The sequence below is a fragment of the Taudactylus pleione genome, unplaced genomic scaffold (assembly GCF_031769625.1).
Source record: "Taudactylus pleione unplaced genomic scaffold, aTauple2 ptg000934l, whole genome shotgun sequence".
Lineage (NCBI taxonomy): Eukaryota > Metazoa > Chordata > Amphibia > Anura > Myobatrachidae > Taudactylus > Taudactylus pleione.
Genome location: NW_028285335.1, coordinates 3,787,643 through 3,811,333, shown reverse-complemented (window position 1 = coordinate 3,811,333; position 23,691 = coordinate 3,787,643). Strand labels below are relative to the sequence as shown.

General features: G+C 45.6%; 1 protein-coding gene across 3 annotated transcripts in view; it reads right to left on the bottom strand.

The window, feature by feature from the left end:
• The window catches only part of PLXNB1 (plexin B1), a 221,074-nt gene that overhangs the window by 68,327 nt on the left and 129,056 nt on the right, over positions 1–23,691 (bottom strand). For all 3 annotated transcript variants that reach the window (XR_015872977.1, XM_088459764.1, XM_088459765.1), the window contains 3 exons: positions 14,025–15,156; positions 12,119–12,301; positions 2,613–2,741 (listed from right to left, as the gene is read on the bottom strand). Coding sequence is in view for 2 of the 3 variants with exons in the window: in XM_088459764.1 (XP_088315890.1) it covers positions 2,613–2,741; positions 12,119–12,301; positions 14,025–15,156 (1,444 nt within the window). In the remaining variant the exon portion in view is untranslated. The remainder of the gene's footprint in view (positions 1–2,612; positions 2,742–12,118; positions 12,302–14,024; positions 15,157–23,691) is intronic.

The window sequence follows — 23,691 nt, the reverse complement described above, 5'->3', positions numbered from 1 at the left end:
CAGGATAAAGTACTGGAATAGGTCACTAGGATTCAGTACTCGGATGTTGTACTGAGTACACTTAGGATAATCCTAACGCAGGACAAACACTGGATTGAGACCCTTGGATTCAGTACTCAGGTGAAGATGTACTGAGTACACACACTGGTGATCCAGGCGAGGTAAGACACTGTAGTAGAGAACTTGAAATCAGTACACGGATGATGTACTGAGTACACACACTGGTGATCCAGATTCAGGTAAAGCACTGTAGTCAGAGCCGGATTTACACCTCATGGGGCCGTAGGCAAGATACTGGTTTTGGGCCCCCCCTCCCTCAAACAATACATAGCACTATATTTTCTTTCCAGAGCCCCTCCCTTTACAGCATAGACCCTCTTACCGCACAGGCCCCCTCTCCTCTCACAGCACAGAGCCCTTTTCTGTACAGCACAGCCCCCTCACAGCATAGACCCCCATACAGCACAGTCCCCCTCTCCTCTCACAAGACAGACCCCCTCACAACACAGACCCCCCCTCTCCCCTCACAACACAGAGCCCTTTACAACACAGAACCCCTCTCCCCTCACAGCACAGACCCCCTCTCCCCTCAGAGCACAGACCTCCTCACAGCACAGACCCCCTCACAGCACAGAACCTCTCCCTTTACAGCATAGACCCTCTTACCACACAGGCCCCCTCTCCTCTCACAGCACAGCCCCCTCACAGCATAGACTCCCATACAGCACAGTCCCCTCACAGCATAGACTCCCATACAGCACAGCCCCCTCACAGCAGAGACCCCCATACAGCACAGCCCTCCTCTCCTCTCCTCTCACAGGACAGACCCCATCTTCTCACAGCACTGACCCCCTCCACTTACAGCACAGACATCCTCTCCCCCTCAGCGCAGACCACCCTCCCCTCCTCTCACAGCACCTTTCTTCCCTCCCTGCCAAACTTACTGTACCTGCCGTGGACGCTGCGGGTCTGCAAGGCAGAATGGCCATGGCTCTTCGAGTGTGGCTCTTCCTGTGCCAATGCCTCCTCCTCTCAGTGTACTAGTTGCGACGTGACGTGATGACGTCACGCCGCCGTTAGCGATGCAAAGCCTCCTGGGCCACGGAGATGAGGCAAGTGAGTGACAGTGTGGAAGAGTCACTCAACGGGACCCTTTAAGATTCGGTAATGATAGGGCCAGCCGTGGCCTGTAGCTCCTCCTCTTCCTCCCTTGCCTGAGCCTCCATCCCCGTGGCCCTGCTGCTGCAGTGTATACTGTGTCAGACTTGTAGCAGCCAGTGTGGTGTGCGTCCTCTCCCCGGCTGGTGGCAGTGCAGCAGGTTCTCCTCCAGGGCCGGGTTTCAGAGAGGCCCGGCCACGGGCCCCTTGGGACCCGCCGGGCCCTAGGCAGCCGCTTAGGTTGCCTATCGGTAAATCCGCCCCTGACTGTAGTAGAGAACTTGAAATCTGTACACAGATGATGTACTGAGTACAACTACAAATACTCAGTACATCATCTGTGTACAGATTTCACACTGGGGAATAACGCTGGGAATAATCACTTGAAGATTTGTTTGTGGAACCTGGCAACGATGCAACAGCAACCACCAAGGAAATAGTGAAGTTGATCAGGCAACTTCCTTTTACCAGGAGTCCTGCTTTATACCCCCAGGTAGCTGTCCATTGAAAGAGGAAGTCAGTTGAGAACTGACAAGTCTACCGTTGGATGAGAGACTGTAATGTGATTCAAACAACTTGGCTGCGCCCATGACCACCGCCGCGGGAACTCCGATATGGAGGATTGCGTGAAAGTCACCTAGGCACCGGGGAGAATACTCAGCGTGTCACCCACCGCCGCAACTGACGTCTCATCGCGCTCGCTAGTGAGGGGAAGCCGGCGCTGCGGTAAGTAACAGCCGATCCCGGGCTGAATCCTGACAGCCAAATGGGCCTCAGTGCCCCCTGGATACTGGTTTGCCGAACAGGATATAGAGGAATTGCCAAATCGCCATACAGCACTTACAGCACCATAAAGTATACTGGAGAAGCAAATATTGCTGGTCCCTAAATTAAAGGGGTCCGGCAATAAAAGCGCGATAAGTGCGCCCTTTTAGGGTGTAAATTTTTAAACCCAAAAAGACACCAGTAACCCTTGTACAACAATCGGGGAATTATGCCGCAAACTGGAATTTGAGCTGCAGGTGAAGGTTTTATTTCCCCCGTAAACGACCCTTTATGATTGTATGTTTATCATAAGCGCACACTGGTCATAGAGTAATATGTACATTCAATGTAATAGCAACATTAATAGATTCATTGCGTTATAGAACAAAAGGGTAGATGTACCAAGCAGTGTAAAGACTGGAGAAGTGAGCAAGTGGAGAAAATGCCCATTGTAACCAATCAGCTTCTGCCTATCATTTTATAGAATGTATATGATAAATGCTAACTCAAAGCTGATTGGTTGCTATGGGCATCTTCCCCACTGGTCCACTTCTCAACTATTTAAACTGCTTGATACATCTCCCCCAGATTCCTATACATTCCACTTTGCACACTGGTTTCTTTATACAATTTATATAGAACAAGATTTGTGTTTTCACAGTTCCGAAATATCCCAAAAGGACTCTTACCGTGGATTGGGTCATGACGTACAGGTGTTTTTGTGACTGGTCAAACAGAAGATCACCAGAAACCGCTGTGTTGGAATGTGTGGGCACAGTGGCATACTGCCGGGCATCATTATTTCCTCCAAGATACACCTGGAAATCAGATAAACAATAAGATATATTAAAGCACATGTTCTGTGTATGTAGTTATATACAATAATTATCTGTTTGTACATGGAGTTAGAAATTGCATTGAAGGAGCATTAAACCAATGTGCCCTGACATAGCTTCATGGGCAGTGCCAAAATGATTAATGAAACTGCTCAAAATAAAACTGGTAACAATGGAATTTATCTGCCTGGAAATCAGGAGAACTAACAAGTGTGAGCACATGCTAAATTGGACACAGATCTGATCATTCAATCAGATCTGTATATCTCTCGTCTTCAAAGGACATTTAGGGGCATATTCAATTAGCTGCGAAAAGTCCCATCCTTTTCGCCTGCCGGACTTTCCGCCTACATCGCCTTTTCGCCCTATTCAATTCCAAAGGACGCGAAAACGCATCCCGGCGAAACTCAAACAGGCGAAAACTGCTGTCAGATTTGGGGAAATCAGCCTGACACCCCCCCAAAAAATGCACTGACATGGGGGATCACTATGGATACCCCCGAATAGCCCTGCTGGAGGTATTTGGGGTGTTTAAAAGATCTCAATAGCTGCTATTTAGCATCTTTGCACAAGTGGTGAAGAAGAGCATTTAGCAGTTTCTTTTTGGGCTAAAATAAGTAGTCTCAGCAAATTTGGGGTACATGAAAATGGGTGAAAGTATGGTTAAAAATCACTAAAGTGAGGTCTTAAAAAACGTAAAAAACGCACCTTCAGCAAGCACCTGCAAACAAAAAAACACCTGGGGCATACTTGGGGGACCCCCTGGAGTCTATTCGCTAGTTTTTAAGTTTGTCCCCCTATTTTGGACTATTTCACCCCCAAAACGAAAGTACTTTTTTTGGGGTGATCTAAAGTAATTTTTTTAACTTTTTTTGACACAGTTTACCTTTGGGGAACTGTCACAAGGCTACAGGGGTGTTCCCGCAACTTTGCACCCCAAACCCCCAATTCTGCACTTTTTTTCGCCTGCATTCAGAGACGAAACTTTTACACTGGCTACAAGGCGCAGACTTTTCGCACCGGCAAGAAATCTTTGGATTTGAATACGAGGATAAGTTTTCGCCTGGCGAAATTACGTCATCGGCGGAAACTTTTCCTGAAAACGGCTTTTCACGGCTAATTGAATACGGCCCTTATTATTTAAGCTGTTCAGGAGTATTTTCAAAGACAAAGGGCCTGATTCAGAGTTGGGAATAGAGAGAGAGATAGCACTTAACTGTGTACCTGGACAAACCATGTTGCAATGCAAGGGGTGTAAATACATAATTTTTTTTGCATGTAGGGTAAATACTGGCTGCTTTTACATGTAGCCCACAAATACTGCACAGCTTTATTATTACTCTACAATTTAGATGTCAGTTTGGATACCTCCCTCCCAAATCTAAATCTCTCTGCACATTTTAAATCTGCCAAATCTGCAGTGCAGCATGGTTTCACCAAGATGATCAGTTGAGAGAGATATCTCTCTCTATTACCAAGTCTGAATCAGGCCCCAAGTGCATGAGAAAAAAAAACTTTTACTGCGCCCATCCACACACTATAGAGAATTCAGACAAAGTCTGCACATCAAAGCTATGCCACCGCCAACAGAACTTTAATCTGCATTCTGCCTCTTTCTGACAGAAAACCACTGAGCCTCTAGTTAATTCTTAGCTCCATGTGATGCATCAAAGCCATGGTGTTTTAGGTTGGCAATCAGGTTTACGTGACCTTCAGTGGGACCTTCAATCTCAAATGCCACCACTAGATGGGGCTGGAGCAACGTTTTTGGAAATCCGCAAAACGTCAATAGAGTTTATTAAAGTTAGTGCACATAATTCTTTCCCTGGCAGGGGACCTTGCTGCACAATGAAAATAAGCAGCTACTGAAATTAACTCATAACTCTGAGTGCCGCCCTACACAACTCCCTATTGTATGCGTTGCGTTGCGGACTAAACCACGGAGCAATAAATTACAGAAAAATAAATGGACGCAGCTGCTCTAATACAGATTTAGGGCCTGACTAAGTGGCACGTAACTTCTTATGCGGTTGCATCTAGCGATTCTTTGCGTACTGCACGTGTTTCTCCGGCTGCACGACTCACAGTTGTATGTGTGTATCTAAGTGGAGGGTCTCTAGGTGACAATTTGTCAGCAACAATTCAAACAGAGGGAAGAGAGCCATATTGTGGGTGTGTTGGGGTGTGCCCAAGGGCGCGATGCCTGAGATGTGTTGTATTTTGAGTCCTGCTTATGCACAGTGGACGCCAAATTGCACCTAGCATGGAGTAGGTGTAAGTGCTGGGCAGCACGGTTGGTGTAATGGTCAGCATCGCCGCCTTACAACACTGAGGCCCTGGGCTCAATTTTTACCACAGCCCTGACTGCGTGGAGACTGCACACTCCCCTGTGCCCGCGTGGGCCTCCTCCGGGGGCCCCGGCCTCCTCCCACAATCCAAAAATATGCTGGTAGGCTAATTGGCTCCTGAGACTATGTGGTAAGGAATCATTCAGAGTTGTACGCTATGATTATGGAGAATATCAGTAACCCGCATGTGTCTATGTCGCACTGCGCATGCGTCAAGGTACATTACCATAGTCGCTCGCAGTGACTATTTGTTCTCAGTGTGATTGACAGTCAGGGAGCATTTGGAAGAGGTAACGGGGAGTGGCGGCAAGGAACGCAGGCGTGTCACCACCATTTCGGAGGCGTGGCATATACTTTACCACTGCGATCCCGTAGGCAAGGAATATGGCTCCGGCATATCTATTCCCGCGGCTGTTCTGCAGGATTGAAAATATGCAAATGTCGCAGATGCCGGGAGATGTAGTGAGACGACCATCTGCGGCTTTGCAAATCCAAACAACTGCGTAATAAGGTGCAGCATCTGCGTACAATGGCGCAGCATCGTTGGCAGATCATTAAATTGTTGCAGTTCTGAGTTAGTCTACGGTCCTGCCAAATGGCCATGAGAAATGAGACGCCTGACCCATATTTCTTGTGTACGAGATCGCAGGCACAGGATGTGACACGTCTACGTTCTTTACTGCCACTCCCCGTTACCTGCCCAAACGCTCCCTGACTGTCAATCAAACTGTGACTAAATAGTCACTGCGAGCGATTAAGGTAATGTACCGCGACACATGCGCCATGCAGCTTAGACACACGCGCAGCCAATCAGCTCCTAACTGTCACTTTACAAGCTGTGTTTGGAAAATGACAGTTAGGAGCTGTTTGATTGGTACTTTATCTCTCTCCAAGGCTTAGTACATCTGCCCCTATGTAACAAACACTTGCCAAATACTATGCCATTTGTGTTTTTACCAGCATCTTAAATGGTCAAAAAATAAAATACGCCTCTGGGGTACGAGCACAGAGCCAAATATCCGCCCCTTGTTTTACAAGTTTAATTTGTCATGGAGCATATACGTTCCTGTTTGCATAGTACCACATGTTATTGTAATGTAATATTATTAATGGCAGGATCTGCTGCCTATTCTCTCTCACACGCCCAGGTTATACGATATAAGAGAAATGTAACGTTGTATGTTAGGACTTGTCCACAAGACTCAGAGAATAATTACGCTTTGCACTAATTAATGACAATAAAATGAAATTATTTTGTATTGTAAATGGGCACATACTTTACAAACATGACTCATTTAACCTGTGTACAGAAAACCCCAGTCAGTAAACATGCAGAGACATTTATACATCGTTCACAGAAAATGTCTGAAAATCTGAAACTGTCCTGTACTCGGTTACATAACAAATGCATACAGGATAACAGCTGCCCAGGACTCTCTCAGTTAACATCTGGGCGACTCCTGAATAAAAGAGAGAGAGGTGGGAGATCCCAGATGACTGAGAGAATAGGCAAAGCTCCTGAGGTTGTTTACATGGCACGCGTGAAGGGCGTCATCAAGTCCCGCCCCCATCCGTATACAGGGTCATGGTGATGTCATCATGCTATCAATCCAATGCCACGCGTTGGATCATGTGATTGCCTCTCCCATTTTTAGTGTTGCAGTATCTCCAACAGGTAAGTATAAATTAATGGAATGTCAAACTTCCTCAGTTCTCTCAAGGTATATAAGGTGACTTATATTTTTAAATTGGCTGTTACTCGCTGAGCCTAAAATAACCAGTAATATATTGCCTCATTCTTTCAACATCGGATTCATTTTCTTTCTTAGCCTACCTCTCTCACTCCATCACTGAGGGGTATATGTATCAAAGCTTGATGTGAGATAAAATTGTGAGATATATATCACCAACCAATCAGCTTCTAACTTACATTTTGCAGGCTGTGTTTAAGAAATGATAGTTTGGAGCTGATTGGTTGGTGATATATATTTCACAATTTTATCTCACATCAAGCTTTGATACATATGCCCCTGTGTCTCTTACATCCTAGCCTGTCTCATACTCTCTTTGCCGCCCTCTTTACCAGTTTGCCCAGAACCCCCTCACGCACTCTGTGTTCTCTAATCAATTCTCACATCCCACCCCCAATTCTGAAGTGTCTCCTTCCTTCTCAAAGCTGTGTGCCCCTTTACGTCCCCGCAAGGGCAGTGCTCGTGCGGGCTCACCCCTCTCTCGCATGTGTCAGTGATTCCAGCTGCATCGGCAGAGGGGTTAGTGTAGTCTCCAGGGGAGCAGGATGTGCAGTGTGGTCCCCCGTGGACTCAGAGGCCTGTGTACACCGCACAGCTGCACCCCTGTGTCCCCCTTTCTTCCTGTCATTTTCCTCTCAATGGGCCCCATTTACTAACGAAATAGAACCCCTGTAGCGCTCGCTAAAGGGGTTATACCATTTTTCTGTATTTAGTAAACAGCGGTAAAATTAGATTACCGCTGTTTGTACAGCATCGCTCTCGCCTTCTTTCAGATGGCGAAAGCGTTGCGGGTCCCATTGCCGGAAATGGAGACCCGGCGGTGCATTTCCGGCTTCAGCAAAATCTTCCAGGCACTGCCGGGTCTCCGTGTCACGCACATGCGCAGTCGGACCGTCGTGCATGTGCATAACACTGGAGCCCCGTCACTGGCAGCGTGGACGAGGACTTCGCGGGACCTCGCCGGAGGGGTGAGTATTACTAAATACCAGTGGAATTTTCGTTTGGATCACAGTGATACTAAACAAAAATTTCCGCTGGTATTTTTGCTCGTTAGTTATGGGACCCAATGTCTATTACGCCTCCATATTACAGCGCCCTAATCCTCTCGTCCAAAATGAAAAGATCCCGTTGGCGGCTTCTTTCAGATTGGCTGCTGTGTGTAGCATTAATGAAACTGCACATAATTATGATGGAACTCCCAAGCCTTCTCAACAATGGGATTATGGATTTAGGACCTGATTCAGAGCCGCCCGCTAGATGCGCTCGCTCTCATCCAGCGTATGCAAATTTGTCAAAGTGACGCCATGGGAAGCGCTTGCTCGCCAAGGCATAAACACACCCACTTTGGCTGTGCGAACGACCGCTCTGTGTATACAAACACCCACTAGCGTATGTAGAGACGCCCATCTCCAGGAAGTGTATTAAAACATTGGTACATCGAGCATCATCGGATGCGATCGCAGCGCTTGTGGTTGCCTTACCCTACTGCAAGCACTGTGAGGACTTCAGTGTAAAAACTAGGCATGTGACGTGTACAGTGACGCTGCCTGTTAATTATGCACGCCTTAAAAAAACAGCGTGGAAACACTCAGGCACGCCTGCGTTCGCACCTCCACTCCCCCGTTATTAGTGTCCTGCCCCTGTTACCACCCACAAACGGCCTCTCCTGTCACTCATTTCACTAGGCTGTCTTTGCTGGGCGAGCGAGCGGGCTGCGATCGCACAGAGTAGTTCGCGCACGCGCAGAACAAAGCGCACGCCTACCGTCGGGCCGCTTGCGAGCAGCTCTGAATCAGGTCCTTAGGGCCTGATTCAGGTTGGATCGCAATGCTGCGTTCACAAGCAAACGGCTGCGAAAACATGCTAACAAATGCATTCGCACTTCGCAGCATAAGATGCAGGTGCCCAGCACTACATAATGCCGCCCCGTTACCCTCCTCTCACATCCGTACTATTGTGCAAGTAAGCAAAATCATCGGTAACATCGAGTAATATCGCAGCTGCATGCACACTTGTGGTTGACATGACCCTGCCGCAGAAGTTGCTAAACTTCAGCCTGCGTATGGGTTCGCTGTGAATAATTTATGCACGTCCCTGTAACGGCGTTCAAACGCACTGACACGCCTGCATTCACACAACCACCACCCCGTCACCACCCACAAACCACACTTCCTGTCAATCAATGAGTGATGGGTCTGCGTACTGGCTGCGATCGCATTCCCGATCGCACCGCCTGGTTCGTGCACACGCACTGCGTCTTGTAGGCATGCGCAGAATGCAAACATCGGCTAGCTGCGTGCGAATGCAGCATTGCGATCCAACCTGAATCAGGCCCTTAATTCCAACTGGGGCCATTATCTGTGTGGAGTTTGTATGTTTTTCCGGTGTCTGCGTGGGTTCTCTCACACATACTAGTGTTCATTTTTGCCAAAAGCCAATTAACTGACCAGTTCCGGTCAGTTAATCGGCTTCTGGCAAAAATTAACACTAGTATGTGTGTTTATGTGTGTACATGTGATAGGGAATATAGGGTCTCATTCAGACCCGCTCGCGAGCGCAGGACGCTCGCAAGCGGGTCGATGGTACCCAAATGCGCATGCTCACCGGGTCTCGCGCATGCGCACGACGGAGCTCCCTCCATCGTGCGCATGCGCGAGACTCGGCGAACGACGGGGTAGCCATCGTTCGGGGTCTCGCACCAAAGGGGGCGTGCTGTTGATGGTGAGTGACAGCACGCCCCCTTTGGTGGGCGTGCCGGGGGCGTGGCTGCCAGACGGAGGCGTTCCCATGGGAACGCCTACCGTCTGGGTCCGGCCCCACTGACATCACTAGTGATGTCAGTGGGAGTGATTTTGGCTCTGATAGAGCCAAAATCACTCCAGGGCCTGCGGCAGCGAGACCCTACCGCAGGGTCTCGTCGCAAGCCCGATGGTCATGGACGCTCGCTATAGCTGTGGGTGGTAACCCACAGCTATGCGAGCGACCAAGAGGCCGCTCCAAGTTGAGGTAGGAGGGCCCTGATTCAGAGCGAGCGCTCTGGTCAGAGCGTCCGGCTCTGAATCAGGCCCATAGATTGTAAGCTCCACTGAGGCAGGGACTGATGTGAAAGACTAAATATTCTCTGTAAAATACTGCGTAATGTATGAGTGCTATATAAATAACTGGTAATAAATAAATATATAACTATTAGAGGGACTGCAATTATTAAGAGAAAAAAGTGCCGGTAATAATATGTTCCATCAGAATAAAAAAGCACCAGTGTTACCCAATTACTGTCATTATTATGCAGAGCTTATAATGTTCCACTCTCATAGTTTTTTCTATTGTATTCACATGGACTAATGAATTCAGCACAGGTACATACAGCAGCAGAGTAGGTGGGAAGTCTGGGAGCGGAGCATTTAGCTGGGATGAAATGCGTCATACTAATGGGTCATTCATGCACAATTGAAGAACTCCCCATATAAAGCAGCGATGGACGATTTAGACAACATTTCATTTCCATCATCAGCAGACTGAGCCCTGCTCTTTAGAACTTTCTACCCAAATCCAGCGCTGAACGTTGGTTGTGTGAAGAGGAAACTGTTATAATGCAATTTGTTCCAGGTGAACAGACATCAGGAATTTGTTCTAGAACAAATTAGGTGCCAGCAGCCCGAGGGGTCAGCCAGAAAAACAACAGTGTAATTACTGACTATCACCAGTCACCTTGCTGTGCCTGCCCGGATTACCAGCTTACTCTTTCCTACTGCAAAGGTCAGTTCTTAAACAAATACGGCCCAGTGATTGGACAGACCTATATTTTAAGCTGGTTAACGAAGGAAAACAACATTGTAGAAAGTAAAGCTGTTCCCTCAGCATTTACTGTGCATTATTGTCCATTAATCTTTATTTAACTGAGATATGGAAATCTAGAACACAGGGCCAGATTAAGGTTTGTGGGGGCCCCAGGGTAACTAATTTGTGGGAGTCCCTACCAAGACAACTGTCAATACGATAATATGCTGGCGAGGTTATTTAAAAATGTAATAAAAAAAGTGTAAATACTTCCAGCACCACAGAAGTGTTAGACACACTGAAGTGCCCCCAGTTCACAATATGTCACCTTGCCCCCCACGCTGGTGATGTTGCTATGTGTGGGGGCTCCTGGGCAACAGCCCCTGGTGCCCTGTTGTTAATCCTGCTCTGCTAGAATGTAAGTATGGTATAAGTTTTACCACGGTGCGCCCTCGTTATATAACGCCCCCTCAAACCACCAGGTGCATTCTGCAAACATAGATGCAGTGAACATATTTTATTACATTTAATGATCATATTTAGAGGAGTTTTTTTATTGGAATTTGTCATGCCGCGCTCCAGACGTAATACTGCGTGAGCGAGCCCCTCTGGCAGCATCTGACCCTGGTGCTGCTAATCTTCATGTTAGCGGCAGTCAGGCCTTAAGGTGCGTACACACTTAACGATTTTTTTAACGATTTAACTATAACGATGTCATTATCGTTAAATCGTTTGGAAAATCGTTCATCTTTTTAAGCTGAACGATAATCGTTCATGCGCGTTCACGTTTGTAGTTTGTAGTTCATCGTCCATTCTGACTGTCCAACAAACGATTTTCGTTCAGAAAATCGTTCATGTTGTGCAGAATGAACGATAAACGATGAACGATTTCCATTCACTGTATGCATGATTAAAAAATCGTTCATCGTTTAGGAAAAACGTTCATTATTTTAATAACCAACGATTTTAGTGAACGATTTTCGCTCACTTTTTCAAGGGAAAATCTGAACGAAAATCGTTCACTAAAATCGTTGGTTACTAACATCATTGTGTGTGTACGCAGCTTTAGTGTCGGAAAACCCTGTATTTTCCAGCGCTTTGCTGTAACCCTGGCGTTCTACTGATGCTCATTTGGAACACAGCAGAGGGTAGGTGTGCCAATTCTTAATAAAAGCTGACCAAACGAGCCCCATTTCATCATCTTTATAAAACCTCGCTCGCTATAAGGCTAATGTTGAATTGTCTTATTGTCTTTCTAAATGGTGATATACAAAGGCACAATGTAATACCATTATACAAAGTAAAATATATACCGAATATATACATTTTTTTCTTTGCATACACTGATCTTGAGTGCCATCCATGTCTGTATCGCATATATATACATAGATATATATAAGCTAATATAACCCAGGGCAATCAATACACAGCAGTGCACAGCTCAGAAACTGATTTTAGTTCCATTGATCTCCCAGTCACCTACTTTGTTAAGTTGTCCTTTGCTGTCACCGATGAAAGCGATTGTGTGCTCCTCTTCTACATTGACGGCGATGGCTGTGAGCCGAGCGTTGGGGCTCTCGAACACAGGGGCTACCTCCAGCGGATGCCAGCTTGCCATAGGGCTTGGCGTGTGGTCTGAACCGCACGGATAAGCTTCGAGGGTGTCCTGTAATCACAGAGCAGATATTCTCTCATAGTGGATTCAGAAACCAATACAACGGAGGTGGCCACAGGCAGCGATTATGTAAAAGCGGTGCCCAGGCATCGCCGCGTGAGTGTGGCCCAAACGCAAATCGGCAATACCAGGACCGATAGGATCAGCCTCAAGAATCAAGATTTTCAAGCATGCGCAGTCTTTGGCTGACCAAACTAATTGGGTCCTAAGTCATCGGATAGTCCAAGTCAACTGAAATAAATTTATGTGAAGCATTCAGTGCTATGCCCAACTGCTAAAGTTAGACAGGAACATACATTTGTTAATCCTTTACAAAACTTTTAAGAAAAAAAACCACAACATGTAACTCACTACCCACACAAACCACATTGGCCGAAACTAGTACACGGAATTTCATCCAGACTCTGGGGGAGATGTATCAAATCCTGGAGAGAAATAAAGTGTATATTATAAAGTGGAGAGATAACGTACCAACCAACCAGCTTCTATTATTTTACAGTCTGTGTTTGAAAAATGATAGTTAGGAGCTGTTTGGTTGGAACTTTAGCTCTCTCCAAGCTTTGATGTATCTCGCCCTCAAACGGATAGACTGACATTCACCCTGACACTCAAGAGACTGAGGGGTCTATTTACTAAGCAGTGTTAGGAGACAGAGTGAAAAGTGATAAGGTGCCAGCCAATCAGCTCCCAACTGTCATTTTTCAAACACAGCCTGTGAGATGACAGTTAGGAGCTGATTGGCTGGCACCTTATCACTTTTCACTCTGTCTCCTAACACTGCTTAGTAAATAGACCACTTACACACTGACAGCTCTGAGTGAGACTGACTGTAGTCTTTCCCCTGCGGCATTACCTGAGCCCCAGGATGCGGCCTACAGGAAATTACGATAACGCAACTTATTGTTTTTTGACCAAAACGGGCCACAACCTTGGACTCGGGTACTGCCATGACCAGGGAAATGGCCAATTAATGCCAAAAGGACCGTGGAGGGGCTTCCATGTATAAATCACTTAGCTGTTACTTTGCAATGCACCGATTATACAAATATTATTTCCAGAAATGTTACTAGTTTCTAATATCCTGTAAGAAATGATTTCCCCCTTCCCAGTGGTTGTATAGTTAAGATATTTTCCCTGCAACCCCGTTTTCTGCACTGTGGGCCCCAGAAAATTGTGGCGGTACACTGGGCCGGTGCGTTGTAAATATCTAATTTCCTCATACTCCATCTACGATATCAGAGTTCTCCCAGCCCGGCAGACAGAGGTCTCAAGGAAAGAGACCTTCGCTATACAGTGACATTTATAAAAAGTTACAAAAAATTATTAATTTATATTTAAAAATATATTTAATAGAAATTAAATACTTACATTAAGCAAACTAATTATTAATGTGCTGTCATTATTAGCGAATATAAATACTAAAAAATAAAATCATGGGAACGAACAATAAAAGGCTTATGTAATATGGTGCTGCTGCGAGAATTCATACAAGTGTTCCTGAATTTTTAAAGCGGCAATCATTTTAAAAGCAAAAACCAAGCTGATTTTGTCTATAATATGATTGCCGCTTTAAAAATACGGGAACACTCACATGAATTCTTGCAGCAGCGCCAGCTCGCACCCTAATACCTAAGCCCTTAAATATAATGTTGACACAAACTCAGAATCTCTGACTTTAGGTTTTAGTATGTAAACACATGAGAACAGAACTTACAGAGGGAAGCTGGACACAGTTTGACTTCACATCATATTCGATGTAGGACACTTCTCTCCTGTCCTCGTCCTTGCCGTCCCTGGTGTAGCAGAGGTCCCTGGTCCGATTGATCAATTGGTCAATACGTTCCATAGAATATAAACACAAGCCCGATTCCTCGCTAACTTTACCAGAAGCGGCATGCCATTGAGAGAACACGCCAAAGAGGACATCCCCATCGGTATTCAAGACTCCCCTCGCCATGTCCTCTCCAGGTTGGGTGACATAGGCAGCCTGAAGAAGATTATAACTCCTAGTATGTTCTTTAGCTTGGCAGCCGAGGGGCAACTCGACATAGGAGTAGTAATGCGAGTCGTCAGGACAGATGCGGGAAATATAGGTCTTGTACTCTCGGGATGGTGATTTAAGGTCACGGCGATAAAACAGGAAATAAACACTGGATCGGTGAGTGAAGATCTTTATAAAGTGGTGGTTGTACTCCGAAAGTCGACCAACTACAGCTAACTTGGCTGTTTCTTCATAGGAGAAGACGGAATGGGGCTCACCACCGATATTCAGGTTCCGAGTGGTTATCGGAGGAATGCCACCAACCCCTTTACTTGTGTAGCCTCTTCCCACAAACAAAAGGGGAGTACCGTCCTTAGAAAGCCCAACTAGACCCACTGTGGTGACGTTGGGGTCATTTGCAGCAACATACTGGGAGTCCACTGGTCTCTCTGGTCTGAAGAGGATATCATTGACAGACCCCAACCGCCTTTTCTCACAGATGCCTTGGAAAACGCTGCCGCAGACGATGAGTTCGTCTTGGCTTGGGACCACCAGCAGAAGCTTGTTGTGGTTGTTCGTGTTCTGTACATGGGCGCACTCGGCAGTGACTGGGGGCAAACAGTCCTTGCTATCCAAAACTGGTCCAGTCTGAACTGGTTTCGTCTCAAGCTCCAAATCCTCTGTCAGCTGATAAAGGTAGTTTGTTGCGCCAAGATACAGGGTTCCGGTGTTGGTGTCCAGCGTGAGGTGGTTGAATATTGTGTTGTTCTGTGAGAACGTGACATACGCTTGTGCGCCCGAGACTGATGTCCCCAGGAGACACAAGGCAGTAAGAAGAACAGATCCTGGAGGCATGGTGATCATTCTGTAAAACAAATGAGACATACAGGTTAAAATCACACACAAAAATCATTCTCTTTCTACTTTGGAAATATATTATGGTGCCATAAGGAATCCCCGGCGCCTTTACGAAAGTACAGAATTAGAAACCGCTCAAACTTATCAAGAAAAGAAAGTGCAATAGACTTACAGCACAAGACATTGAGGAACGTAGGGTACTACTGCACTGTATATATAAGCTATATAATCATTGTGGGCCATAATATCCACAAAAGCTACGGGTCGGTGACGCTGTTAGCAGTGGGGAGGAGACGATAATATAAGTGAGTGTGGGAAAAGCACATGAGGGAGGAGGGCCCTGCTCTTGAGAGCTTACAATCTATAGGAGAGGGGCAGAAAAACAGGGGCGACACAGGGGGGAGAGACAATGAGCAAGGAGCATGGGGCAGTGGATTAAGATGAGAGCTGGTAAGCTTTAATAAATATAACACCAGATATATGATAAACATTGAACATTTCAGGGGCTAGTCCAGATTGAAATGGTTACATGTTGGTGGTATTTCCATTTTTACTTTATCTTATCTTCTTTTTTTTGTTACGTGGTTATTACCAAACATCTATTATTCTCCTGAAAAATAAAGGACAAGTGACTATTGGGTAGAAGGTTATACAGGATAAAGATAGGACAAGCAAAACCTCACAATGCCTGGGGCAATATCAACTTAAAATATGAACCTAGTTATGTTATATCCTGGGCTCACTAAACTTTTACAGAATTACAGGAGATGATAAAACACTACTGTACTGAAAAACTTAAAGTTCTATGTATTAACTAACTTAACAGGCGAAACAGCTTTGCACGGGTTGTGCATTCGGGTGTCTGAACCCCGAGCATCTCATCTGAAGTTGATGTTCACGATTCCTTGATCTTAGAACTGTGCACGCATTATGTGGTTTGATGCATTGAGCAAATGCCCGCCTGTGCCAGGCCTGGGTGGAAAGCCTACGCAGTCCTAGGCCATAAGGCATCAGAATTACTACCAGGGCAATTGTCCGATTACCACTTTATTAAAATGGACTCAAGTAGATGTTATGACTCCATGGAGAACTTTTGACGTGTGAGAAGCGGGGCTTTGGGTTGCACAGGAAAACTGGCTTATGTGGGCAAAAAAAATTCCCATCTCTTCTTTTAATTTCATAGCACAGAGGGGCACATGTGAAATGGCCATATATCCAATGTGGTAAATTATCGTTACCTCCCCTACCACTGACTATCAAAGAGACAAGTCCTGTATCAAGACTACTAAAGGAGCCAGTGACGGGAGTATGGTGACTCAGTAGGTATGACATGGACACACACACACGTGCCACGTTCCCTCCCATAGTAAAGGGATGTCTGACTACAATCCTCTATGAAACAGAGCGGAATCAGGCCCTGCATCCGCTGATGGATGCTTTTTGCAGACTAATATCTATTTGAGCAAAACCACACACAAAGCCCTGAGTGTATGAGCCGCGATACCTCTCCAAAGAGGAAAATGAGTTGCACTGGTCCCGTGATGCTGTTTCTGCGTTAATGCAGACATACTATGAACTAATTATTATTGCCACGTGCTACATTTTAGAGTATAGCAATACAAATGTGATTTTTTTTTAACTATTTTTGGAGGAGGTTGTAGCACATACATCTCAAAATGCACATTTTTGGCACCAGCACCCTTTTAAGAAGAAGGCTTGAAGCAGTGACATCACAATGAGGGGACGGTGCGTGAACACACCACGATGAGGTCATGACTGTGCCACAATGGGGGCGTGGCCACTTAGGGTCATCTTGTGCGTTTAGAGCATCAGGACGACCTCCAAGCCCTCTGCCCTAAAAAAGCCCAGAATGTGGACCGTAACACCTATACTTGGGACAGTTAAGCTACTACAGATTAAGGGTCTGAGGGCCTGATTCAGAGCCGGACGCTCTGACCAGAGCGCTCGCTCTGAATCAGGGCCCTCCTACCTCAATTTGGAGCGGCCTCTTGGACGCATAGCTGTGGGTTACCACCCACAGCTATAGCGAGCGTCCATGATGATGGTCGCGATGGTCAAGACCATCGCGACCATCGGGCTTGCGACGAGACCCTGCGGTAGGGTCTCGCTGCCGCAGGCCCTGGAGTGATTTTGGCTCTATCAGAGCCAAAATCACTCCCACTGACATCACTAGTGATGTCAGTGGGGCCGGACCCAGACGGTAGGCGTTCCCATGGGAACGCCTCCGTCTGGCAGCCACGCCCCAGGCACGCCCACCAAAGGGGGCATGCTGTCACTCACCATCGAAAGCACGCCCCCTTTGGTGCGAGACCCCGAGCGACGGATTCCCCGTCGCTAGCCGGGTCTCGAACATGCGCACGACCACTGTTTGTGGCCATTAGGAAGTTACTGTAGGTTTTGAACTGGTGTCAAATGGCTGATTTGAAAATGATAAAAAACAAACTTTTTTCGTTTAATCTTAAACGAATTAAACGAAAAATGCAAAACAAAAGTAAGAAAAGGGTGATTTTGGGTTACTTTGAGGGCACCTTGAAAAATGAAAAAAAAAACAATTATAAAAACAATTATTTTTCAACTAAAAAAATAATTGAAATTAAATTCGAGGTGCCTAAACTAACGATGTTGAGTTTTGGGTAATTTGAAGAAATTTTTTTTTTTTTACCTCAAAAAATTACATGTAATTATTGGACTAATTAAGCGAATTAGAAACTTCCAATTGCCTGATTATTCATTACGGGGGGGATCCAAAGGGGTTTAGCACAGTGTCCCCACATTTTAACCTTAAAATAAAGATTTTCCTTTCCATCTCCCCTCAGGGAGGTGCGAATGGAAAGTTGCCAATTCAATCTGACTGATTCAGTGCGAGTTGCTAATTGGTTTGCATAATGACTTCGCTATGCGAATTCAAAGTGAAAATCGCAACTCGCACCTCGCACCTAATAGCATTGACCCCTAAATGTCTGGTACCCAGAAACTGTTTTAGACATTCTGGTAAAGCGACTACTGACTGAGAACAATGAGTCTGTCAGAATCTGAATTCCCTGTGTGATTTTCTTATGTGTTAATGACCTTGGTCATCTTACTCACCCTATAATGTCCTTGGCTCCAACACGTTTGAGCTCATCAGTATGTCGGTACTTAGTGCTATTATAAACATTAGAGAATGCGGAAAACACTGACATTTAATGCATTTGTCAACGTAATCTCCAAACATACTTTTGGGAGTGGGAGTAAAAGAGTAAAAGGGGAGCTGTATATGATTTATAGGCGATTATCCCTGTCCTTGGAACTGGTTTTGTGAAGCCTGAGGGCCAGTTTCCTGAGTGACTGACGGTAATCATCAAGCAATTACCACTGATTTATAAAGACAGAATCCAACGTTACGATTAGGAAAATGCTATACGTACAAAGATTTTAACCTATAGTTTAAAAAAATCCTAGCCTGTATGCAGGGGAAGGAGAAATTTTTTTGAGCTGAAACTATATTCAACCTAGCAATTCACTTGGAATTGGAGACATTAATGAGGCACGAGGCACTTAAGAAGCACTTTTAGGTTAAGCATTCATGGTGTCTTTATTATATCTGTATGTTATGTATGTTATATATTATGTATAAAAACTTCAGTCTGAGATTGACTTGTATACACTTAGCTAAAAGCACAAAATATTATTAATATTTAATTCTGTGGCAGCAACTGTGTTATAATAAATCATTGCACAATGGAGAGAGAAAGAATATATATGGATGATGCCGTCTACATCTCTTATTCAGAGCTGTCTGTAGCTTAGGGTGCATATGCAACTGGACGATATCGGCACGACTTGGCCAAATCGTAACTACAAATTGGGCATATCGTGCAGTGTGTATGCCCGATTTGTGCACTCCCCCATCGCATGCGATATAGTGTGATTGGCTGTGCTGCACGGCCAGTCACACGATATCGCATGTGAAGCTGTACATATTAATGAAGGACAGAAAAGTGATCATTCCGTCTTTCGTTAAATCTTTTACGTGTATACCGGCAATCATGCGATGTCCACGGTGAAGGCAAATTGCCCTGAACATCGGCACGATTGCTGGTCGTTTAGGTGTGTACCCACCCTTATACCGCTTTTACACTGGAGCTGAAACCCGGGTTATTGCAGGGTTAACCCGGGCAGCTCCTTGGTGTAAAAGGGGTGGGGGTTGGATCGCCGTGTCGAGTGACCCGGCAATCCAACCCGGGTAAATAGCAGGGTTTAACACGGGAGTAACCCGTGAAACCTTGCTGTGTGTACGGCGCACTCCGGGCCTTGATGACCTGCAGTGCGCCGCAAGCCGGCCGATTGGTCCGGCTTCAGTGGCGTTTGGAGATGTTTTCATCTCCAAGTGTCCACTTTCACGCTGGAAAAGCCGGGTCTATGCAGACCCTACTGCGGTGTGAGCGGCGCCGACTTGGGAATATCCCAAGTCGGCGCCGGTTAAATTCCGGGTCTGATTCGGATAGGAACCCTGTTCCAACTCCGGGTCAGACCCGGAATTTTGTTGGAAAAGGGGTATTAGTCTAAATCAGAATGTCACCAAATTTGGTAGGGAGACTAATTAGGACATGGGAAGCAGGATTCAGCGAAAAACAAATAATTGCTGCAAAAAGTCACCGATAGGTGAAATATGGCGCTGAACAATGCCAAAACAGCGTGGAAATGGGCAAATGATTAACAATAGTACTGTAATGAACAATTACCTTTATTATGTTACACTAATTATAATAACACAGCAAAAAAAACATAAAAATTTGTTTGCCCATTATCAGGCTGTTTTCACAGTGTACAGCGCAAAATTCCCACTAACCAATAAAATTTTTTGCACCAAAAAATTTGCCTGCGGAATTTTGTTTCTCATGTCCTAACTAGTCTCCCTACCAATTTGGTGAAATTCTGATTGTTTGACTACGCTAAATAGGAGAAGTTTAATTAGTGCCTGTAGTTGCCGAATTTGTGGGACTCCCCTCGGGGAGATCCTGGAGGAGGAAGTCCCCGGGGCAACTGTAGGCAGGGCCCTAACTAGGGTAGTGCGACCAGAGCCATGGCACAGGGCACTGCAGGGCAGGGGGCGCTGTTTGGGCCTGTCAATTTTCCTGTTTATTATCATTCTCACTTGTAGCTTCCTCTTATTTTATCCCCAGCATCTCCCGGCCTCCCCTATCTCTTCCCTGGCCCTTTCCCATGAGGCCATGGCCCTTTTTCGGACGCAGTATCCTATGTCCCTCTTTGGAAAAGAGGGGGGGGGCGCCAATGCTCTTTCTGGCACAGGGCACCAAAAAGTCTAGTTACGGCTCTGACTGAAGGGTATGTGGCACAGTGAAAAAGTTCCATCACAGCTCGATCCCCAGCAAATTACATCATCGTGGCCTAGACTCAAGTACTTCACTGCAATCTCCCGATTATTCCCAGCATGCTCTTGAGGCGGTCTGGCCCTCATTCTCCCGCAAAAACTTCATTTACTGCCACCTGCTCTAGAGCTCTTAGCACTGTGGATGGGGAGGGAGCTGTTTCTTTCATTGTCATACCTCCCAGCAGTGTCGGACTGGGGCATGAAGGGCCCACCAGGGGAATGCAGTGATAGGGGCCCATACGAAGGGGTGTGGCCAGCCTTCCACAGAGGCAGAGTTGAAGGTATGGGCCCCTTTCAGAATATATATTTAGTAAATATTGCTAGTGCATGCATGATAATGTACCAGATTAATAACAGCAATGCATTGTAGAAAATACACCATAGACCTGTGTAGTAAAATGTAACATATAATGTATAATTCAAGTGCACAGTCTGGAACCTGATCCCTAGAAGAGGGGGTGGGCCCTCAGGCAGTGGGGCCCACCGGGGTTTCCCCTGTACCCCTGTGGGCCAGTCCGACACTGCCTCCCAGCATTTCATGTTTGTGAAACACGACACTTTAGTTCAGGCTATCAGGCCTGGTCATGTCCCACTGTAGGGCCTGATCAAGTCATTCCAGGGTCACAGTGGGTGCATACCACCTGTCCCCAACACTGCAGTACAACGTCACACGTTGGCACTGAGCACCCATTAGCTGCGTACGTCCCCATTCAATCACCGATAGACATTGATCGCTAATAACGATGACAGGGTTACGCTAGGAGACAGATTTAATGTATCTGGTGTTAACCCTTCCATAAAGATGACAAGATATATATACTAAAGCTTCTAAACCAGTCTCTGTCTATCATTTTCTAGAATGCAATAGAGAAATAATAGCTAGTATATGACTCGTTGCTATGGGCAACATCACCACTTGTCTGGTTTAGAAGCTTTAGGGGTCTATTTACTGAGCAGTGTTAGGAGACAGAGTGAAAAGTGATAAGAAAGTGATAAGGTGCCAGCCAATCAGCTCTCAACTGTATCTCACAGGCTGTGTTTGAAAAATGACAGTTGGGAGCTGATTGGCTGGCACCTTATCACTTTCTTATCACTTTTCACTCTGTCTCCTAAAGGTGCCCACACACACAGCGATTTTTTTCCCGATCTGGCCGATTCCGACACATTGGAACGACAGATCGGGTAAAAAATGCCCAAATCGTGAGTCCCCACTCACGATCACGATGCGATGCGCGCCCCCGTAGATCGCACATCGCATCTCCAGATCTGCCGTGCACTACGGCAGATCTGACAATCTAGACACAAATGCACTGTTAAAAACTCTGTCTGCAGGAGATCGGATGAAGATTGGACAGCATATCGTATGCATATCGTAATCAGAGCTGCCGGGGAGAGTTTCAAAGGAAATTGGACACATCGTCTGTTCGTAAGTTCATCGGTATGTGTGTGGGCACCTTACACTGCTTAGTAAATAGACCCCTTAGTAAATATACTCCAATGATGCTGTTAATGAGCCTTTGACGGTCATCTACAGATGACGTCAATAGCTTGCCAGTGAGGAAGTCTGGTATGTACAGGAGAAATGTATTCCCCCAGAGCATATAGGCTAACTGAATATTTCATGTGCTGCCAGATTCCTGAACTGGTAATAACATATACAGTATAATAACACTTGCATTTCAGGTTTGGTTTCTCTTTATGTTTTGCTAATATATGCTACGATACAGTACTTTACCTAGTTTGCATTATGTATTTTTAATACACAATTTGCATCTCTCCCATCCAAATAGCGAGCGGTGCTAATCGCTCCGTCTGTTCAGAGCAGCACAGCAGCGTTTAGAACTGCAGTATAAGTTTGATTCTCGGATCGTAGCCTCGATCTCCAACCTGGCCTAATGATGCTTAGCCCATCTGCTGCTATTTCCTGTAATATATTGGCTGCGCTTTTGCAACGTGCCTTCGTTGCGAATGACCGTGGCACAAGCAGCGCTGAGAAAAACCTAGCCGAGTGTGGCTGCCTCACCGCAGCACATTAGGCCGGGATATTATTTGGTAATTTGTAATGCAGAACCAATATCATTATTCATTCTCGTGCCATGTAACAATGACAAATAACGCTGGGCTGCATTGCTTACAACTTCTTAATGGCCCCTTAAATATATTATAGTAATTGTAACCCACACACTGAGATTATTATACATTGAGTCTCCAACTCTCCATAACCATTTGGATGTCAGTAAGAGGTCGACAGCACGTCATAAAAGAGCTGACGGTTGCCCTTTCTTAGTTAAGGAGATAGTGGACGTTATTTACAGATTAAACAATCCACTCTTTACTCCTCGTACCAAGCAGATATATTTTTAGAGACGCTTAATTAAATTCTTGGCAGGTTTTCACTAGAGAACATTATTTTAGGCTGATAAAACAACTTGTCCAAGGACGCAAGAAGAGGAGCCAGAGGTCTGATCTTCAAAGCGTGGGATGGAGCAAGTGCATTATCTTATAAGGTCTATGCACATTACCTCTGAAGTCAAGATGTGCCCGTCGCCTTCAACCAGTCGAGGCAGCCATTTTGTGTGCAGGAGCCAATAGTCATGAGAATTGCAACCGATTAATTCACAAAATGCCTCACACCTCAGTGATGTCAGTAATTATTGGTTAATTGAAAGGCTAAATATTGTCTCAGGCCACACAATGACAGTCTCCACGGCGTCCAGTATAATTGACAGGTTAATTTTTTTAAATATTGACCTGAACTGTCCTATCTTTTGTTACATGAGGTGATTTGGGCCTGTTCTGCCAATTTAGACAAAAATTGCTGGAAAGGTTCGGTGTCTGGGCTTCCTCCGACTGTGCGAACAATAGATATCCACCATTTTCTTCTTCAGCGCAATGTCATTGGTTGTCTACACTACTTGGGACACCTGTGACCTTATTGGCTGCTAAACTACTGGATCAGGACAAAACAAATGGATCGAAAAATGGGTGTAATCATAAATTCAGCTTGGTTTAAAAAATCTCTGAGAAGAGCCATATTTCTGACAATGTCCAATCTATGACTAGAGTTACCAACTATAAGAAAATACATTTTGAGCATTAGTGCAAGATGCTTTTTTTTTCCTTTTTAATATGCCCACTTCCGCCAGG